Here is a 20,229-nt window from a genome sequence, read left to right as displayed (position 1 = left end):
CACGTCCGACTGTGTCGATTAGAAATGCCCCTCTCTACACGTCCGACTGTGTCGATTAGAAATGCCCCTCTCTACACGTCCGACTGTGTCGATTAGGAATGCCCCTCTCTACACGTCCGACTGTGTCGATTAGAAATGCCCCTCTCTACACGTCCGACTGTGTCGATTAGAAATGCCCCTCTCTATACGTCCGACTGTGTCGATTAGAAATGCCCCTCTCTACTGTGTCGATTAGAAATGCCCCTCTCTACACGTCCGAGCATAGCACGGTATTTACAATATGAGCAGTAGGTGTCAAAATGGACGTACATCGTATAATATAGAATCTTACGTTAAAGATATCAAATAGAAAAAAACAATCATGCAAAAGCAATCACAATGTCTATATTGTGTTGTTACATGGCACATTTTAGTGGTTCAAACGTAATTAATTATCAATGGTCCCGTTCAGGGAAAAGAGGCGTACACATTTAATAACTTTGAATAACTGCCGGATTATAAAATGTAACTAGATATTTGAACATGTTGTGAATGTTGTCCTTAAATGTAATTTGAATGTATATACTATAAATATAATAATCAAAACGATTAACACGATTCAAGTACTATAGTTTTGGACTACACAGACCATTGTGCAAGGCAATAGTAAATAGTTCAACATGATACCCATGGTTTTAAAATGTCACACAATAGATCTATCGACGCTTACATTAACTGCGCCAGTGTTCATATCAGTACCCCATTATTGCATTACTATATTTCTCAATCTGCATCACGTGACTCATTAATTTGAACAATTTGATCTTCATGTTCAGATGCGCTACCAAGAACGACGCCATTTTGCTCCTTACAAAGAAGACTGTCTCGTTCTAAATCTTCATGATTTAATTCGTTATCAATGTTTTTATATGCTCCTTCAGAACGTGGTTTTGCATCAAGAATGTTTTTGTCGCTGTCTGCAGCAATTCGAGTACTTAATTGTGTATCATGTGTGTATACACTAACATTTTCAGAAATATTAGTATGTTTGTCAACAGATTTAACGAGAGTTTCTTTCAAAACACTATATTCATTAGGTTGAGCTATCCCAGCAGTATTAGTGACGTCCTCTTCCAAAGGCGCTGTTGGTGTAACTGGTCTTCTCTGATGAACCCCGTTAGAGGTTTTCGACTTAATGTCTTCTTTAGGCACATACATGTTAATATCAGATGGTTCTTTATCGTCGATGTTGACTTTCGTTTTGTCAAATACCTCCTCGTAAATATGGTCACCATCTGGTGTATTTCCTTCGTAGAGATTGCAGTTTCTTATTTCGTTGGGATTTTCTCGATCAACAACTGAAATAAGAAGAGTCATTTTACAGTTGTAGATTCCTGAATCAATAATTCTTTTTCATGTGGATCTAAAGACGATGGATTATAAATACATGACAGTGTCCCGTGATCTATCAGTGATAAGAATACGAATTACTTTGATATTGAACAACATTTATGCACATTTGCCCTAGTGAATATTTCTACAATGTATCATATGTGAATATATATTTGATATTCCAACGTATGATTTACAAATATGTGTAAACTAATATTAAACGAATTGTTTCGCAAACAAAAATAATAACAGTCCCAGTTAATTAAATAAGTGTGAAATAGACATTTAATTGATTTACTTATAGAACACTTTGCATGTGGCAAATATATACAAACCAACAAGAGTTAAGCTACGAATGCCATAGGCCTTATATTGATCAAAAGCGGATGGTAACAATAATATATTTTATGTTTGTGGAATTTCAGTATTATTTTACCTATTCGTACACTTATACGTAGAATATTAAGACTAACATATTTACCATTAGCAGAAATGTAGGCGGGTCCATCTCCACAGCATGTACATCTGAAATAACCAAACAGAAATGCACTTAAGCAAAAGGCCGTATTAAAACGCGCAGATTAAAACGTTCTTAAACTTGTTGTAAAACGTATGGGATACACTATTTATATTGAAAATTACACTAGCAATAAAGGCCACCCGTTAGAAAATGTATACCGTTTTAAAGTTCGTCTCTGTTTATGTACATAACATCATTTCATATAAACAAAAAACGGCCGAGTGTATAAATTATACAAAAATAGAGATACATATTGTGATAACAATATCAACAATAACAAAAGCAATATATTCAATAACTTATGCAAAATTTTAAGGACACAAGTATAAATGACCTGAACCAAATCTCCAAAAATAACAACATGCATAACTGCGCCGTTGAATGCTATTCGTACACAAACAAGTTTAATATGTATACATGGTTAATATCATTCCAGATATACAAGTAGTTCTCAATATGGATATTTGTCATGCGATGTTAAAGTGTTAAGCACCCATTCTATTCATCTTTTTTTTAAACTATTACGTATTACGCTATTTAAACAGTTTGTATTCTTAACAGCTTAGGATCATGAGCATAGCCAATACCTATAATTCCCCCGACGCATAACGCTGACAACAATGATCACCACAATTATAAGAAGAGCCAAGGTTGCAGACCCAAATGTTATCGCCAAGAACTTCTCATCAGTTATGTCAAACTGGTTGCTGGGTGCAGGTACGGATAATTCTGAATTAAATTTAATACAAAATGAATTAAACAATATCTGGCAATACACATTAAAGAAAAGGTCAGATATAATTCCAAAACTCATTATAAAGTTCGAAGAACATACATAGTATGTATAGTAACATAACCTATACCATTCTTACCCTCTTCGCAATCTTCGTCATCTCTCTGGACAGCACTTGGTAGTTCTACATAGTCCAATCTGCAAGTTAACATATTTGACAATATTTCGCCACAACAAGATTATATTTCCACATGACATATCGTAAATATTTGACTGTGATTGCGATTAATGAACCCGCTTTGTTTTGCTAGAAATTTAATGTCCACAAACTCCCAACAACACCACGTACAACACTACCAACACATCCACAACTACCACCCCAAACAAACTACCTCTTACATCTCTACAACTAAAGCTACAAATACTACTACAACCACTATTTCTATACTACTACTACTACTACTACTACTACTAGTTCTTCTACTACTACTACTTCTACTACTATTACTACTACTACTTCTACTACTACTACTACTACTACTACTACTACTACTACTACTACTACTACTACTACTACTTCTGCTTCTTCTACATCTACTACTACTACTACTTCTACTACTACTACTACTACTACTACTACTACTACTACTACTTCTTTTTATACTACTTCTGCTACAGCTACTTCACCTACTATTACTACTACTACAACTAATATTACTACTAATACTACTACTACTACTACTACTACTACTACTACTACTACTACTACTACTACTACTACCACTACTACTACTACTACTACTACTACTTCTACTACTTCTACTACTACTACTACTACTACTACTACTACTACTACTACTACTACTACTACTACTACTACTACTACTACTACTACTATTAATACTACTACTACTACTACTACTACTACTACTACTACTACTACTACAACTACCACTACTACTACTCCTACTACTTCTACTTCTATAACTACTACTACTACTACTACTACTACGTCTTCTACTATTACTACTACTACTACTACTCCTCCTACTACTACATCTACTGCTACTACTACTGCTACTACTACTACCTCTACTGCAACACTTATTGTTATTTATATTATACCTAGTACGGCTGCAGCTGATACTTTTTATACTGCTGATGATGATGTTTATGTTGACAATAATGATTACGATTATGTCCGAAACACGATAAGTCAAGTTGAAAGTTATTATACCTTGATCTTATTTTTGTCTTAAAGGGACTGTCAACTACGAATAACGAAAAAAGAAAAGTTTTAAAATACCGTATTTTTGTACAATTATTAGTTTACATTGATTAAAATATCACGACTGGTATATTACATTACTTGAAAAAAGTACATATTACCAATATATTTGGTAATAACATTTCGCGATGTGAACTCTAAAGTACATCGCGAAAATATGTGACACACTATAAATAAAGCAAGTAGATTGGTCATTTTATAAATAAAATATATACAATTCACTACGCATGCATAATTTGCATTACTGGGTTAACCACGTGACGATGATGGTCAATCTACTGGCGTTATTTATAGTTAACTAGCAGTTACCTGGTAGACATACCCAGTAAAATGTATTACCGAATACACTGAAAATATTAACACTTAACAACTTTTTCTCAAGTTATGTAATATACCAGTCGTGATATTTTAATTAATATAAATTAATGATTGTAAAAATATACGGTATTTTACAACTTTTCTTTTCTTCGTCGTCGTGGTTGACAGTCCCTTTAAGATTTAATGGTTCTGCAATCTCCGGTTTACATAAATCTATATTTTATTGTATTATAAATGTATGTAGGGTATATATGTATCCCGGAAAAGGCAACTTTTTGGAAAAACCCACTAATCTTCTGGTACAAATAAACATTACCCATTTTTAATCCTTTCAAAATCACACACCGTATCAACCCTTATTATTTAAAGGAAGCTATCATTGGTTTATATAATGGACCAGCGTTGTTTGTACCGGGGCGATTAGTGGGGTTTTCTAAACTCGTGCTTTTCCGGGATCAGTCTATTGCACCCAATTAGAAAACATAGTTGAGCGTGTACCTGCCCCGGCAGACAATTTGCACATATTTTATTACCGTTATTCGATTCCAATGTATTACAATTTTGAAATTGTCAAATGGGATGTCTTCTGAGAACATGCACAGCAGGCTTCGTAGCGTTCAGATAGTTTTCCCTGAATTTATTCTTAGATAAAATTAAGCTTATCATGAAGTTTTCTATATATCATTAACTGTATTATTTGTGTTATTAAATGAGTCGATTTTTCTATGTAAAGCGTTTCAATACCAATGTCGAAATAATAGATTATACCGGAATGAAACGCACGTACAATTGCTATGAGCGATACGTTAGCTATAATGCGATTGTATAGGTATGCTTTTATTTAACGCTTTATGTCACTGCTTCAAAGTTCCAAAAAAGCTGTGTAAAAATAAAACTTAAATATACCCGTTTGAATTGTCTTCTCCTCTGTCAAAACACATCCAATATGATCTCACAAGATATGTATGTATTCTTATTTGAACGTTACTGAGGTAAAACTGCGATGCTAAATATTCACGCCGATTTATATACCGTCAACAATTGAATAAAAGTAATAAGATGTATAAGGTCAACAGCATCAAGTTATTGCTACTTGTGTCTGAAATGTTCAACGTACGGGATAAGACTTTCCAACTTACAACGTGGAGGTGCTTGACGATGACCTGAATATTAAACTCGTTGATGCAATATTTCAAAAGATCGTAACTTAAAATCGAGATGTAGTGGTTAACTATTTGTGTTTAACTTCATCGTGCCTCAGACCGTACTAGGTATGTTGCTCGTATTTACATCCAACTATTGAGAAGTAAAAGTGTAGGTATATTCAACCGTGTTCTCCGTCATTTAATTTTTATTTAAATTTTGAGAAAAACACGTTTATTTCATTTGCTGTTTCAAAGTTTGGTTATTAGTCTGAACGTAGGTTTAGGGTTAAACACCCACCATAATGCTTTGCATTGACAGTTCCTAGGCGATTACCACCGTTGCATGAACGTGTGATGAGTATATTATTATGTCAATTGGTCACTTGACAACGCTTAAAATAAAATCCATCGTAGTGGTAGTAAACAATTATTTCTTTCCAAACTCCATAATTTTACGACAAAAGAAAGAAACTTATACATAGTGTGACCGCTAGAGCAATCGATCAAAGACTGAAGATGTCTGCCGCCAGTATGCACCTATTGTATAACAGTAATTCAATTTCCAGGCAATAACATTGTCATGTTGACAAATGTTGTGTCAGTTTAGACGAGCGAACATTTGGTTTCCTGTCTTCGTTACTCCACATGTTTTCTGTCATTTTTCTGTTTTTTTTTGTTAACTTGAAATGTTTTACTTTAGTGGATATATATACACATATTTATACATATACATATTTACATATACGTTGACCGTTCCAATGCGCTGATCCCAGTTTTTATCATGTTATATGAATAGCAGGTTTTCTGTTTTACAAACAGTGGATGAGACGAATAATTTCTGCACTGATTTAGTTTCTGAAGTTGTGTTGTTTGTTATATTAAAAGTTTATATATTGTAAAAAGTACAACAACACATAAACAACATCTTCAGTTGCAATATGATGAAAATTGTGTTATGGAATTTTGCATTCCATTGATGGAAAAGAGATGATTGCAAAAACAGAATTACACAATTAAATATTATAGACAAGAAACGCTCGTATATTGCACACACACAAACATATGCATAATATACACAACTGGATGCACACCTTTCGAAAGTTAATACTGATATGGTTATATCGCATCATTTGTTTAAGCTTTACAGCATAATATATTTATGTCTTAACCTTCTAGCGCGATATTGTGTACTGAATTGCATTGATGTGTAATAACAAGTTCAATATTAAGGAACATTATAATGGCATGGCCGCCGTAAAATAAAGCACGTCGATTTTAATTTATTATCGGCTGCTTGCTGTCTTTACCCTCTTACCTATTCATCTCGAAAACACCTAAACTGAAAGTATGTATTCCTTACATTCGTAACGACTTTGAATTTTGCGTAGTCCATTACCTTATCGAAACGAAACACGATTGACATTTATCTTTTTTACTCAATACGATTTGAGAAATTAATGAGCTTAACATCATCAAAAGCTTTCAAAGTGTAATATTAACTTGTGTGATGTTAATGTCTATGCGACTGTAACACTTATGGATTACAGGCTACATTTGAAAATAATAAATAGACGAATAAATTAATTCAAGGACATATATTTATTGTAGATATGTAACAATAACATTTTAATTAGTATTTATAAAATTGTACATAGTATAAAATTTATTAGCAAATAGTTTTACCGCATGTGTGACAATTTCATATGGATTTAAAGATATGTTTCACCAAAATGTTGACTGAGACAAATGTCTGATGTAATTTGTAAAACGTCCTGGCATAATCGCTCTCGTTCATATGCAGACCCTGACTCATGGGTGCAACCTTTCATTTTATAATTTTATTCTTACAGCAGACAAAGAGTGCTTTATTAGAAATGTGCATTGATACAATCACTTTAAAAGCGGTGCAACACATAACTTGCAATGTCAGCATCGGATTTGTAATTATACACAGATGAACTAAACATGAGTGCCATCGCCTCATAGTTTGCATGGTAATAAGCTTGAAACACACGTTTAAAATAAATACGGCAATGATATTGCCGCGCATATTAGTTGTCAGTGTGCACAGGCGGATATATATTGACAAATACATGTTTGTGAATGAACAAATCAAAGCTAGCAATGTATCACTAAAGTAAAACATTTTTTGATTCGTGTAAACACGCTAATTATTTCGTTCCCTTATGTTGAAACAAGCGTTTGTCAGTATTTCTCATTTTCGATAATCAAAGCAAATGAAAGGCAGTGTTTGTCTGGAGACGATAACATTTAACAAAATAGAACACATTATAAAATTATTTAAAAGCACAAACTCTGATAAAAAAAGAATTATTTCAAAGCCATCAAATGGTTTCCTTATTTTCAAACCATGACATTTTGCGTTGTTTTTGTTAGTTTCATACAGATACATTTATTGGACCAGGCAAACTATATTATTTCTAAAATGTCACAGAATAACGAAACCAATCTTCATGTTTGTGCTATCATGATGGAGTGAAACCAATCACATTTCATGTTATTTTCTCTTAGGACATCTAAACGTTTCTTGATAAATGGAAACAGTCATATTTTCCTCCCAAAAGAGGCAATCGAAGCTTCTAGTCAGTCATAATTATGAACATAAATACATCTATTCTTTTCTAAATTATTTCATTTGAACGCTTTTCTGAATTTGCAAGAGGCAATACTCCCTAAGATAACTTTAATAAACATAACAAATAAAATAATAAATAATTTAGATGTGGAAATAAATATCATGTTCATTTGTATTAAACTCTGTTGAGTAACAGTACGTTAATGATACATAGACGTAACTTTTTTAATATTTACGTTTTATGTTGTCTTAATATATTATTCTCGCTTAACAATATGTATTTTGTTTGATCATAAACTATTGCATAAATGCCATGTACTTGCTGAGTTCACAAGAGACGTTTGGTTTTGATCCGAGCCACAGTCTCTTCCGTTAGTCGCATATCATGAATTCTTCTGTCGCGGGGTTATTTGACGTTTTGATCAATATTGTCAGAATTTATCTCGAACAAGTACGGCTCAGAGACTACTAATATGCATATTGCTGGATTAGTTTGTAATTAGCCCTTTCCCGATATATTATCTACGTCAGTATGTAATATGTCAAACTATAATAGCGCGTTTATTAGACAAGTTTCATAAGGTTGAGCTATTTGTATAATCTTCCTCGGAGATTTCGCCTGATGTTGAATTCAAGCAGTTGTGACTGATTTATTATCTCAGCAGAGCAATGGAAGCATCTTAATTATCTATCTTACTTAAAACTATTTTAACTTTATGATGACACCAGTGGTAATAAAAGATGCATGCCCGGGAAAAACGTCGTTTTAATTTAAAAAGGCATGAGAGTGAATACATTATGTAATATGCTATGCAAATCATTGCATAGAAATATTTAGTTAATATTCAACTGTATGGCTGAGACGGTGCTCAAAAAGCAGATACCATTTTATGTCTGCATATATACTTCAGCTTAAAACATCACATGCTCAATCGTACACGAACACGGTTTCGGTTTTTAGTAAAACACTTTTTAAACAAGATATGTCTGTTATATGTTATATGAATATACTACTACTTCTATTACTACTACTACTACTTCTACTACTACTTCAACTACTATTACTACTACTGCTACTACTACTCCTACTAATAACACTACTATTACTTCTACTACTACTGCTTCTTCTACTACTACTACTAGTGGAAGTAGTAGTACTACTACTACTCCTACGTCTATTACTACTACTACTCAAACACCATCTATTTTCACTAAATTTTGCATAATGGCATAAATATAACAAATAGAGTTTTCTTCTCAGACATGCATTACACGTTATAATTTTTATTGATTCAATCCTAACAGTATTGACTACTGATATGATTTCATATATAAAATATATTCCAGATAAATACATATTATTTTCACGTCATTTTATCAAAACAGCTTACGGGTTAGATTTAACATATGGCTGGGCGATAATATGGATATCTGTACTTCAAATTATATCCTTTGTTAACCATTATTTCAAAGGAAAATCACCAAAAACATAATCGTTGTATTCACGTTTCTGTTTCTACATTTATATTCAAGAACCAAGACATACGCATTTTCCAGCGGTAAGGCAAATTTATATTTGTGTTATCTGACTCGTTGATCAACAGGCAAATTTTGATAATGTGCCATGCGGTCGTTAATTTCTGACTCGAATGAAAATAAAGCATGATCTCTTCCAATGGACTTTCAATTATTGATGAGAGTAGAACAATTGAATTAAATATAATCAAAATAATAGAAACTCGATGTTAATGTTAAATAATAAAAACTGTATGCCGTTGTAGTCTTTGTATGACCTTACTCCATGTATTATGTACTTGAACCAATGCTCGCCTGTAAACGGTTCATAAACGGGTGTATTCACATTATCAATATGATCATATTCAATTCATATTACAGAGAATTAACAAACTACCTTTGACATAAATAGAAGCCGGATTCGATTGATGCAGTACTTGTGATCAATTTACATGTACATTTTTATGAATGAAGGCTTGACCTGAACTTACCATTTATAAGAATACAAGTTCAAAATAGAGGAGTTTAAATAGTGTGTACACTACATACAACCAGTTACAAAATTTGGAGCAAACTATAAAGTGTGTGTGTGAACGTAATAAAATGACAAAAATGTAGCCACACCGTGCATCTTTGACCAATATTACCTTGATTTGACATCATTTTAAATAGGCTTAATTATATTGGAAGAAGTGAACTGTAGCATGTACATATTGGTCACGATATCGTGACATACATATATTTGTAGACGTGGCAATGCGACCTACATATATTTGTAGACGTGACATTGCGATCTACATATATTTGCAGACGTGAGACAGCGACCTACATATATTTGGTATGGCAGTCTTTCTTGGAGATCCAGGACCATGCTTCATCCCATCCGGAGCAGCGCGCTGGTATACGTCGGATCATCTGGACTTTCTTCACCGGCTCTCCCTTGGAACTGAAATTTACAAAAAAAAGTATTTCCTAAATCAGTGACAAGTATGACTGTCGAAATAAAATTTAACCAACATAATATAACATTATACATATGTAAGTGCATACATATGCACATTCGACGTATATGTTTCTAAAATTGACACAAAGGGCAGGGGTTCCCGGTATTTCCGAAACTAAATTACGTTGCGGACTTTTTATGTTATGGTACATATAATTAATTAACATCTGTCACTTTCAGATTCACCATAGAGTCACTTGCGTTACCTTAACTGGATGATAAACAATTCGAGTTTGTTTCGTTATTTCCATATAAGATGAATGCTTCGGTGTGTTGATTAAAAACACATCGCCGCATAGATATGTTATTATAATTCAATACAATTAAGCCGGTAATATATGATCATACACGATAATGGCAATCAACTGTTAATGATGTTTAATTACCACTCAACAAGTAACTGTGCATATATGTGTATCTTTACTTCAAACATATTATGTACATGTATTCACCAAAATGCAGTATTTATACACACATGCGCATGCTTTTGTAAAGCTCAATAAATATTTATGATTCATAATTATTTTGCCACTTCATTATATAATAGTTCGACTGTAATATTCATTTTGTGTAAGATCTTTGTTATTTCACAATACATTTTAACTACCGTGTGTTATATACTCTGCGATTATAAGTGTATCGTGTTCCCTTTGTTATTACCGTATTAATATTGTTTAAGTTGTTTATTTGAGGAATACCATTTCACTTGCCAGATCACCATTCCGTTGTGTACTTGCGCAACCCAATAACAATAATTATTTGAATTAGCATCAAAGTGGTTCAACCCATTAACACTAAATGTTCAATCTATTTGGCAGTAAGACATGTTTCATGTATGTAATCGGCATGTGATAACTAAAAAAATCTCACCAAAGTTTTACCACGGTTTTCATAAATACTTTGATAATGAATCTTTAATTGTTACAAGAATTGTATGAGGTTCGATGTAGTCTGTATAGGTATGTATCGAAAACGCAGCGCATATTTTTACTTCCTTCAGATTAACATGTATAATATTCACCTTAGTGACGTATACCCGGTACTGTATTTTTAGGCTCAGTATTTTGCATTAAATATTTGATATCGCACACGTTTTTTCGGTTATCATGAGCGTTATACAACTTATTGACACATGCATATAAACATACCTTAATTTGTGTTGACATTTTTTGGCATCGGTATGGGGCACCGACGCGAGAATTCCCAAAAGTGACTGGTGGAGACTGCATGACAATAGCAACATTAAACTGCTGAATCTAATCTCCATTTCGAGCCACCTCGGTTTTATGTGTTGGTTTATAAATTGGAACTGAAAACAAATATTATAATGTTCAAATCGCTGTTGTAACTATATAATATCATATTTTTATTTTTATCAAGTTTCAAAACACCTGAATTTCTTATATTTAGTTTTTTGCTTTTTACAAAATACATAAACAAAATATCAACATCAGAAAGTACATATTATCACTTCCTTCGAAAGGTTTAGATTTATGATGATTTTACCGGCAAATTTTTTCTGTGAAATTCAGGTCTTAAGGTAGCGCACCTCTAATGGGCACATATCCAAATATAATTTAATTAATTATTTTCCTAATCAGCATCATTTCACTAAACTACATGCAAATTTGTAGGTAGGCTTTCCATGCTTTTTAAAAAAATATACCGATTTTTTTAAAAACCACCCTCACGCTCGGCTTTTGTCCAGTTTATTTTCACCCCTGGGGTATATAAAAGTTCCATAATTCATTCAAATTTCCAAATATGAGCATGAAGTTGGTATGTGCAGATGCAGTTAAGGTTTTTAAAGTTTAAACAAGATGAAATAAGTATTATTTTACAGACATTTATTTTTTACAAATTTTAATCTATGGAATAGCGCCATGAAATGTAAGTGATTTCAGCCAAGTAAAAATTGGGTCGGTTAAAAACAAAGTGTCATAAAATTCAAAATAGTATCATTTAAGTTATATTTTAAACTTAGTTTTTATAGAAACACTATATTCAGCAAAATACCAAAAAATAGACAGATTTACCGTTTACTTTTTGAAATAAAAATAAAAATGCAACATGCATCATTCGTATTTTCAGCAGTAAATTAATCAATTCAGCCATAACGTTGTTTTAATTTTAAAATTGAAGGATGTGCATACAATTTTCAACATATTTAACAATAAACTTAGGTTATGTGCTATATTAAATCAAATTACGTTAGAAAAGAAATAAAACGCGTCGCAAAAAGTATGCGATGTCGGCAGGAATCGAACCTGCGCGGGAAGATCCCAAAAGATTTCAAGTCCATCGCCTAAACCCCTCGGCCACGACCACTTTACATCAGTGCAACCTTAAATTAGATATCCATAAGTAAACAGGTAAAAAGGCTCGCTCGATCTTTGAAGAAATCGCGAAATAGTATTTTTCAGATGATAATTTGATCAAAGTCAATATTTAAAGTGAGAATAATGTATTCTAAATGAATAAGTTAAACATATATCAAAATTCGAAGTTTGAAAAAAATAAAATGCATCTCTCGGAAGTAAGCGATCATTGAAGATCGGCAATGATCGTAAAATAAATCGCGGGAAATTATTAGAGGTGCGCTACCTGAACATAAATTACAAGGAAATATCCCCATCGCAATTATTTGTAATTGCTTTTCGTTTAGTTTTCTCGTTTGACTTAAGCAAAATTTACTGTTTATATTAGCGTTTCATTAACTTATTAGTTGTTCAGAAACGTAGGCAAGTTAAATAATTCAAAAATGTTGATGGATTTTGTCAAGAAAGATGACCGTGATTGTTTTTAATGTTTGTAATGTTTGTGTTGTTTTGTTTGCCATCGTAATAATTACAGACCCAGCTATATATATTTAAAATACACATAAACTTTCAAGACTCTCCTTACCAACTGATTAGTAATTCGATCGCTCACAGAAATGGCTTCAATTCGCTGTTATTGGCGTCAATCATACTACAAACAGCTGCATTCGAGAATCCCCTAGTCACATGTGTAAGTTATCTTGGCATTGGTCTGAAAGCAAACGGGACTATTAACATTTAAGCATCTACAACTGAAGTGTCAGTGCGAATTTAAAAACACACCGTACACGTTTCAATAAGATAAACATTATCTATTTACATACTGAGACAAGTTATTTATGAGCTGTTAATGTTAATCGACACATGCAATACAAGCACTACACGTGTTTATATATGTATAAACTACGGTACCTATACATTGACGATAACTTATTTGTACGCATGCGCAACTAATTTCATCCACTTGAATACATTTAATAACACGTCCCTCTCAATCAGTACCGTGTACAGCAAAACACGTAATCAGGATCGCAGAAACAAATAGCGTTATTGTTTCAAATATTCAGCAAAATCCCCCAATTTTCAGTTAAATCATAAACGTATGAACACTACTTGATTTCATAATACAAAAAGTGTCTACACAAGTGTTTACAATGATTGTATGATTTTAATTATAATAAGAATATGTATTACCATTAGCACAAATCGTGCACTTATGATAACTCATGCCTAACATAATATATCGACCTAAGTAGACATTTATGTACGGAGATAACATTTAATTAGTGGTATGCGTGCATCTAGTTATTCGCATGACCCTATAATAATTTCCAGACTTCAATACTGACTATCTAAAAGCAGTTATCACTGACTATTAATAAATCAAGTATAATAATAAAAAGGCCTTGGTAAAATGGGCATGCAATAAAGCATGCAGAATTACAATCGTGCTTTACTATGAAGAAACGAAACAGAGGATTGGAATACGTGCACAATGCACAACTAATGCATCTGTTAAGTTATTTTCCTGCATGTTTATCTATAAAACAGTATTTTATTCACATGATTGCTTAAAATGTAAACGCATTACTGATATAAGTATATCCTATTTAACCTCCACTACATCTGTTTTGAATTATAGCAGAACTTCATAGCAACATTTAATGTTCACACATGTCTGCATGTAATCACGCATGGAAGTAAACTGATGGTTGATAAATGATTCAACATAAAATACACTGGGTAACACTCTTTTCGCAGAGGGTGTTTTTTTTAAACACATGCATACTTATTTATGATAATACAGTTACAATGCTTTTGAGCTTTAATAATTGGAATAGATTGTGTTTAATATAACTTTCTCCGTATATATATATATATATATATATATATATATATATATATATATATATATATATATATATATATATATATATTTAATAAAAGAATGTCGATCATAAATTAAGTATTAATAAGGGAGAGATCTTTGTGTCAATATGTCTTGAAAACATTACAACATAATGCTATTACTTAACTAGTGATGGAACTATTAGTTGTGTTTTTTCTTCAGAAACGGCAAATGTTTTATGTTGTTTAATGATTATTTTCTCGATTCTTACAGAGTATTTTACAGTTTTAAATAATTACCAGTCTCAACATTTATATACACTACAGCGTTACCACACAGTGCAATTAAGATCTATGTTATCCGAGCGGTGCTGTAATTCGTAAATATTATGCACGCGCGGTCTATATATATCATAATGTATATATGTATAAATATATAAGTTCACTGAAAAAAATAATCAATACGATGTAAAACGCTAATCACTAAGTCCCTGACACGTGCGATCCTTACAACACAAAAGATCGCTGGGGCCTGGGCAGCGTTTACAAATGACAAATTTACAAAAAAAATACCCTTTGTTGATACACTTTTATTCCTTAGTTCTCTGTCAAACGAGAAGCATGCCAATTCTGGGTGATGTGATAGTAAACAGTAAATTATAGAGCTTAAACATGATTTTACATAGCTTCCGAACAATGCGGTCGAATAATTCCCCCGTTGAAGACTGCTCAATACGGTTCCAACTACTCGAACACAGTGGCCCAATACACAAATACAATAAAAACACACCGAGTATTTGCCACTAATTGGTTTTTGATGTTCGGAAATGAATGGCCATTAATCAAGTGGTTCAGGCGGTAATGCTTCGCCAAAAACGGATACATAGCGTTTCCAAAAGGTGTGTTTTATTCATTATAAATTTGTTTTGAATCAAAACATGCAGGATTGGATTTAACTTATTATACAAGACGATAGCCTATACATATATGTTTTAAATACATTTTAAATAATTACACAACTGTACATGAAGTTTTCAACTTATGTGAGTATTTGTTATAAAAACTTGTGAAATACTACCAATATTTAATACAAAAGTATACAATTTCATCGGTATAGGTTTAATATAAAACAGATTATTCATAAACAACAATTAAGGAACTTAAGATTAAGAATACTTTCAACAAAACACAATAATGCGACAATCATCAAAAAGAAAGAGGCTTTTATTAGTTTTTCTTACGAATAAAGGTGTTAATAGATTTTTCTAGTATGATAAATCCAACAAAAACACATATTTTTTTTGTTTCCTTTTTTATCAACGTTTCGGCTTACGCCTTCATCAGGATAATACAAATAATAACAGAAAGCAGATGTTACGTCATTGACTTAACGTACATTAAAATGCGGGAAAATGTACGTCAATAAAATGAACGTTAATTAACAGGGGGCACGCGTATACGGGAGCTTACCGCGTTTAAGTGAGAAAGTTGTTGCAAAACTTCAAAGATGGCGTCGTTTAAGTGTTTTTCGTGAAGGAGTAGCGGATATTTTCACCCGGTAAGCCAGTTTATACTTATATTTCTTTTAAATGAATAAGGCCCCTCGGCTCTACGGTGTTTGTGCTCCCCTCGGTTTTTTGTTTCAAAACCGTAGAAGTCGGAATAAAAAAGTTATTGAAGCAAAACCGTCGACAAATTTGTTGTTTAATTTCTTGACCTTCGAGATGTTGGATGTTCGAATATCATTTTCTCTCATAATAAACAGTATTTGTGCATGTGTACAGTAAAATATAACATAAATCACGAATATTTTATTATCTCGACGCGTTGTTATGTCTATTAATTCATTTAATGCCGAATTATAACGGGTTAACCCCCATTTTTGGAACTAAACTTCCTTTTAAGCACATTTTCGGACCTGACTTCCAAATGATTAACAGCTCTTTCCTATGTTACAAGGTTTTATGCGAAATAACTTTCGTGAATGAATTCCGCATTGGTGCGAATGTCTTGGAAAACATTTTCACTTGAAGAAATCAAGAGTTTTCTTTTTTCTATTAATTGTTTTATTATTAATTTGTATTATTATATGTTTTATCGCGTACTTAACGCTAACATTTTGTGTGTGTTATATAAGACATTCGACGGTATTATAAACACAGTCTAATTCTTACCTGTTTATTTTAACACATATGAACATACTTATGTTTGAATATGCATCCAACGGAATACTATGCTTACTATTTCCAGATATCAAGACGCCAGTTATATATGTTGAGGATGCCAAGATTAAAAAAGACGGCGTAACGAAGTGTGTACCGCTCTAGAATGCGATAGGTACATGAAAACCCACCAATCAAACAAAAAGATTACGTCGAAGTACCTTGCCAAACTATCACATATACGTGCAATAAAGGTGTAATGAAAAACAGAAGAGGGTGAAGCCGGTTTGATACTAGTATAAAGTTGATGTAACCAAATACTGCCATTGTTGCGATTCGGAATACATGAAGCAATTTGGAATACCTGACATCTGCTTAGAAGATGCATATCGGTGGATGTTTTTTTATGATACTTAAATATGAATTGTTTATTTAATACAATGACATTTGACGCGTTTTACCATAACGATACTGATACATGTATGTGGCTTTGATTTGACACATTTTGGACGACCTCCTTTTAAACCAGTTCTGAGTTGGTCATTATATTATAATCGCAAAAAGTGAAATCGTAGTGGATAGAAAGATTTGTACAAATGCATTACACGATAAGATTTCAGTAGAAGTGATCAATATAATTTTTATACATGTGTGTTTTTTCTCTTTTATACCTATGTGAATACATATTATTTATGACTGTTGTATTGAGGGAATAAAGTATTGGTTCACTTAGAAAGATTATTTCGTTTGTTCCTAACATTGCCTTCTAATCAATGTTAATATGTCAAATGCATAACGAATAAAATCCGACCCAAATCTTTTTTTTTATCATGTATGTAAGTTGAAACCAAAGTTGCGACCAAAGTTGAAAATTCAGGATTAGAAAAGTTTCTTATGTCAAATCGATGACTGTTCATTCTTTTTGACACCGGTTGCATGGTTTGTCCACAGTACTGTTTCTTACACTGTTTACATGTTATGAGGTATATTACATCTTTAGATGCACAAATTCATATTCTTCTGTAAATTAAATTGCTCGCCTGTTACTGTACTTTTAAATTTTTTCTCCAACGTGTATGGATTTACAATAGGAGCAACGTGTTCCCCCACAGGCACTGGACGCACCTGAACTGTTCGTAAACTGAGCACGTGTAATGAAGTTTCCTATATTATTCGGCCTTTTAAACGCCAGTATGGGCTTATAAGTTTCATACACACTTCTCACTTCTTCTTTCTGTGACAGGTTAAGTAAGTCCCAATACTTGTTTATTGCGGCTCCTATGTTTGGCAATGACGGATTATATTCCACTGTAAATGGGATAACTTTTGTTTTTCTTTATTGCAGGACTGTAATGCGTCTTCTTGATATAGAGCAGAAACTTTTTCAAATGCACAATCGATAATTTTTTCCGGATAATCTCGCTCTTTGAAATGATGCTTGAGGTCTTGAAGTGACGATTTAAAACTGTTGTCATCCGATATAATACGTCTATATCGCTTCGCCTGACTGTATGGTATTCCGTCCTTACACTGTTTAGGGTGGCATGACGTATAGTCAAGATATTGGTGGTTATTGGTCTCCTTTATGTGTATATCTGTTTGAAGTGTTAAGTCGTCATTTATAGAAACAGCCACATCGAGGAAAGACACGATTTTCTTAGAAGCTGACTACGTAAACTTCATGTTGGGGTGAAAACGGTTTAATGCTTCAATAAACAATTCAAGCTTCTCTAAAGAGTGGTCCCAAATCATAAATATATCATCTAAAAAGCGAAACCACAGTGTCGGTTTATGTTCACATATTTCAATGAAGTCTTTTTCAAGTTTTCCCATAAATAGTGAGGCATATGCTGGCGCCATTGGACTACCCATAGCTGTACCCATTTTTTTGTAAATAGAAATCATCATCAAATTGAAAATAGTTATTTTCAAGTACAAGTCGTAACAACTTAGAAACTATTTTGCTATTAATGTTGCCATTATGTAAAAATTCTTCACAAGCCTTGATTCCATCGTCGTGTGGGATGTTCGTGTAAAGCGACGACACGTCTAGAGTGACGAGATAGGTTTCTTTACTATTAACGGTCTTATTTTTGAGCTTTTTTATGAAGTCCGTTGTATCTTTGATGAAAGACGGCAATTCAAACATGTATGGTTTGAGAATAGAGTCTATATATTTCGAAATATTCTCCGTAGGTGAATTACATGCTGACACAATTTTCCTTTATGCCAATTGATGTTGTTAGCAATAGATTTTTCTAAAACTTGTCAATGTCACCAGTAATTTATTAAAGATACTATTTAAATGTAAAACATTACCTAAAGTTGTTTTTTAAACTATAGCTATCGACAAATTCCTGAAAACACACAACTTCATAAAATGTTTTTTATATATTTTGCCAATCGGTCATCGATTTCTGAAACTACTAGTACATGATGACACCAAACTCGATCAGTATATTTTAAATATTTATTTACGTTTTATTTACGGGTAAAATATAAGAAAAACATGTTTCCGTATTTAATAGAACATCTGAAAATATAGGATGTTTCTCAAATACATAACTTTGTTATAACCACGTGGCTAATTTCTTACTTAATTTCTTATAATATAGGAGCAATGGATGCATATGTCTTTGTTCTCTAGAATGATATTATGTTTTATTCAATGAACGTTTGAACACGAATGTTAACCTGCATTCTATAAAATAGTCAATGAATACTGATTCTCCAAACTTGCACTAAGTAATTAATCTTCGAGTTATCAACTAATTACTTTAAGTTTCCGTTTCAGCACGGCTTGATGGTATGTAATTAGTTCAACTGAGCTTACGACCGATTATGGTCTTTAACCAAAATTGCGAAGACAAATTTATGTTAGGTAATTTATCCTGTGTGGTTCTTAAATAGTTTTATCGGTTCTTTGAAACCATCCTATTGTAAAAGCTTATTGTATCATTATTTTTACATAGGGTTACATTCATATAAATGTTATTACCACGTTCATTCATTGACTAAACAATGCAAAGAAAAATATATTTTAATAAAATGAAATTTTACTTTTGCTTGTACATAAAAAAAATAAAAAATAAAAAAGCACACACAATACTTATTAATTTGTTATACACATTAAACTGTTTATGTTTAAAGATAAGCGCAAAATATAAGGAGAGCAGTTGAAACTATAAATGGTGTCAATACAAATTATCCTCAGTATATTGATTCGTCATGACAAGAACCTGTTTAAACCTTTACCCAATTAATTAAATAAGAAACTAATTAAGGAAATTATTACGCAATCAAGGCCTCACCCTCTGCTTATTAGTTGCTTAGGGTTCGAATTAATGGGGAGCACATCAGATTATCCAGTATAGCTTCATCTGCACAAATATTTAAAGAAAAATATGTAATA

The 20,229-nt window shown here is 32.5% G+C and overlaps 1 protein-coding gene across 1 annotated transcript; it reads right to left on the bottom strand.

Moving 5' to 3' along the window:
- Window positions 1–762: 762 nt before the first annotated feature.
- On the bottom strand, window positions 763–13,510 carry LOC127845935 (uncharacterized). The gene is made up of 7 exons (XM_052377114.1): window positions 13,394–13,510; window positions 11,638–11,798; window positions 10,316–10,432; window positions 2,764–2,822; window positions 2,479–2,620; window positions 1,853–1,896; window positions 763–1,337 (listed from the first exon to the last, which is right to left on the bottom strand). The coding sequence occupies exons 2-7, from the start codon at window positions 11,754–11,756 to the stop codon at window positions 763–765; spliced, it is 1,056 nt and encodes a 351-aa protein (XP_052233074.1). The 5' UTR covers window positions 11,757–11,798; window positions 13,394–13,510.
- Between the last annotated feature and the right edge of the window lie 6,719 nt (window positions 13,511–20,229).

Source organism: Dreissena polymorpha, chromosome 9 (assembly GCF_020536995.1).
Source record: "Dreissena polymorpha isolate Duluth1 chromosome 9, UMN_Dpol_1.0, whole genome shotgun sequence".
NCBI lineage: Eukaryota > Metazoa > Mollusca > Bivalvia > Myida > Dreissenidae > Dreissena > Dreissena polymorpha.
This window is presented reverse-complemented; position numbering and strand designations above follow the sequence as displayed.

What these genes read in the sequence shown, in the direction of transcription:
- LOC127845935 (XM_052377114.1), bottom strand. Translation starts at nt 11,756, where the DNA reads ATGGAGATTAGATTCAGCAGTTTAATGTTGCTATTGTCATGCAGTCTC. An exon ending in AAATGTCAACACAAATTAAG is followed by an intron (nt 10,433 to 11,637) that starts GTATGTTTATAT and finishes TGTAAATTTCAG; the next exon opens with TTCCAAGGGAGAGCCGGTGA. An exon ending in GACTGCCATACCAAATATAT is followed by an intron (nt 2,823 to 10,315) that starts GTAGGTCGCTGT and finishes GTTAACTTGCAG; the next exon opens with ATTGGACTATGTAGAACTAC.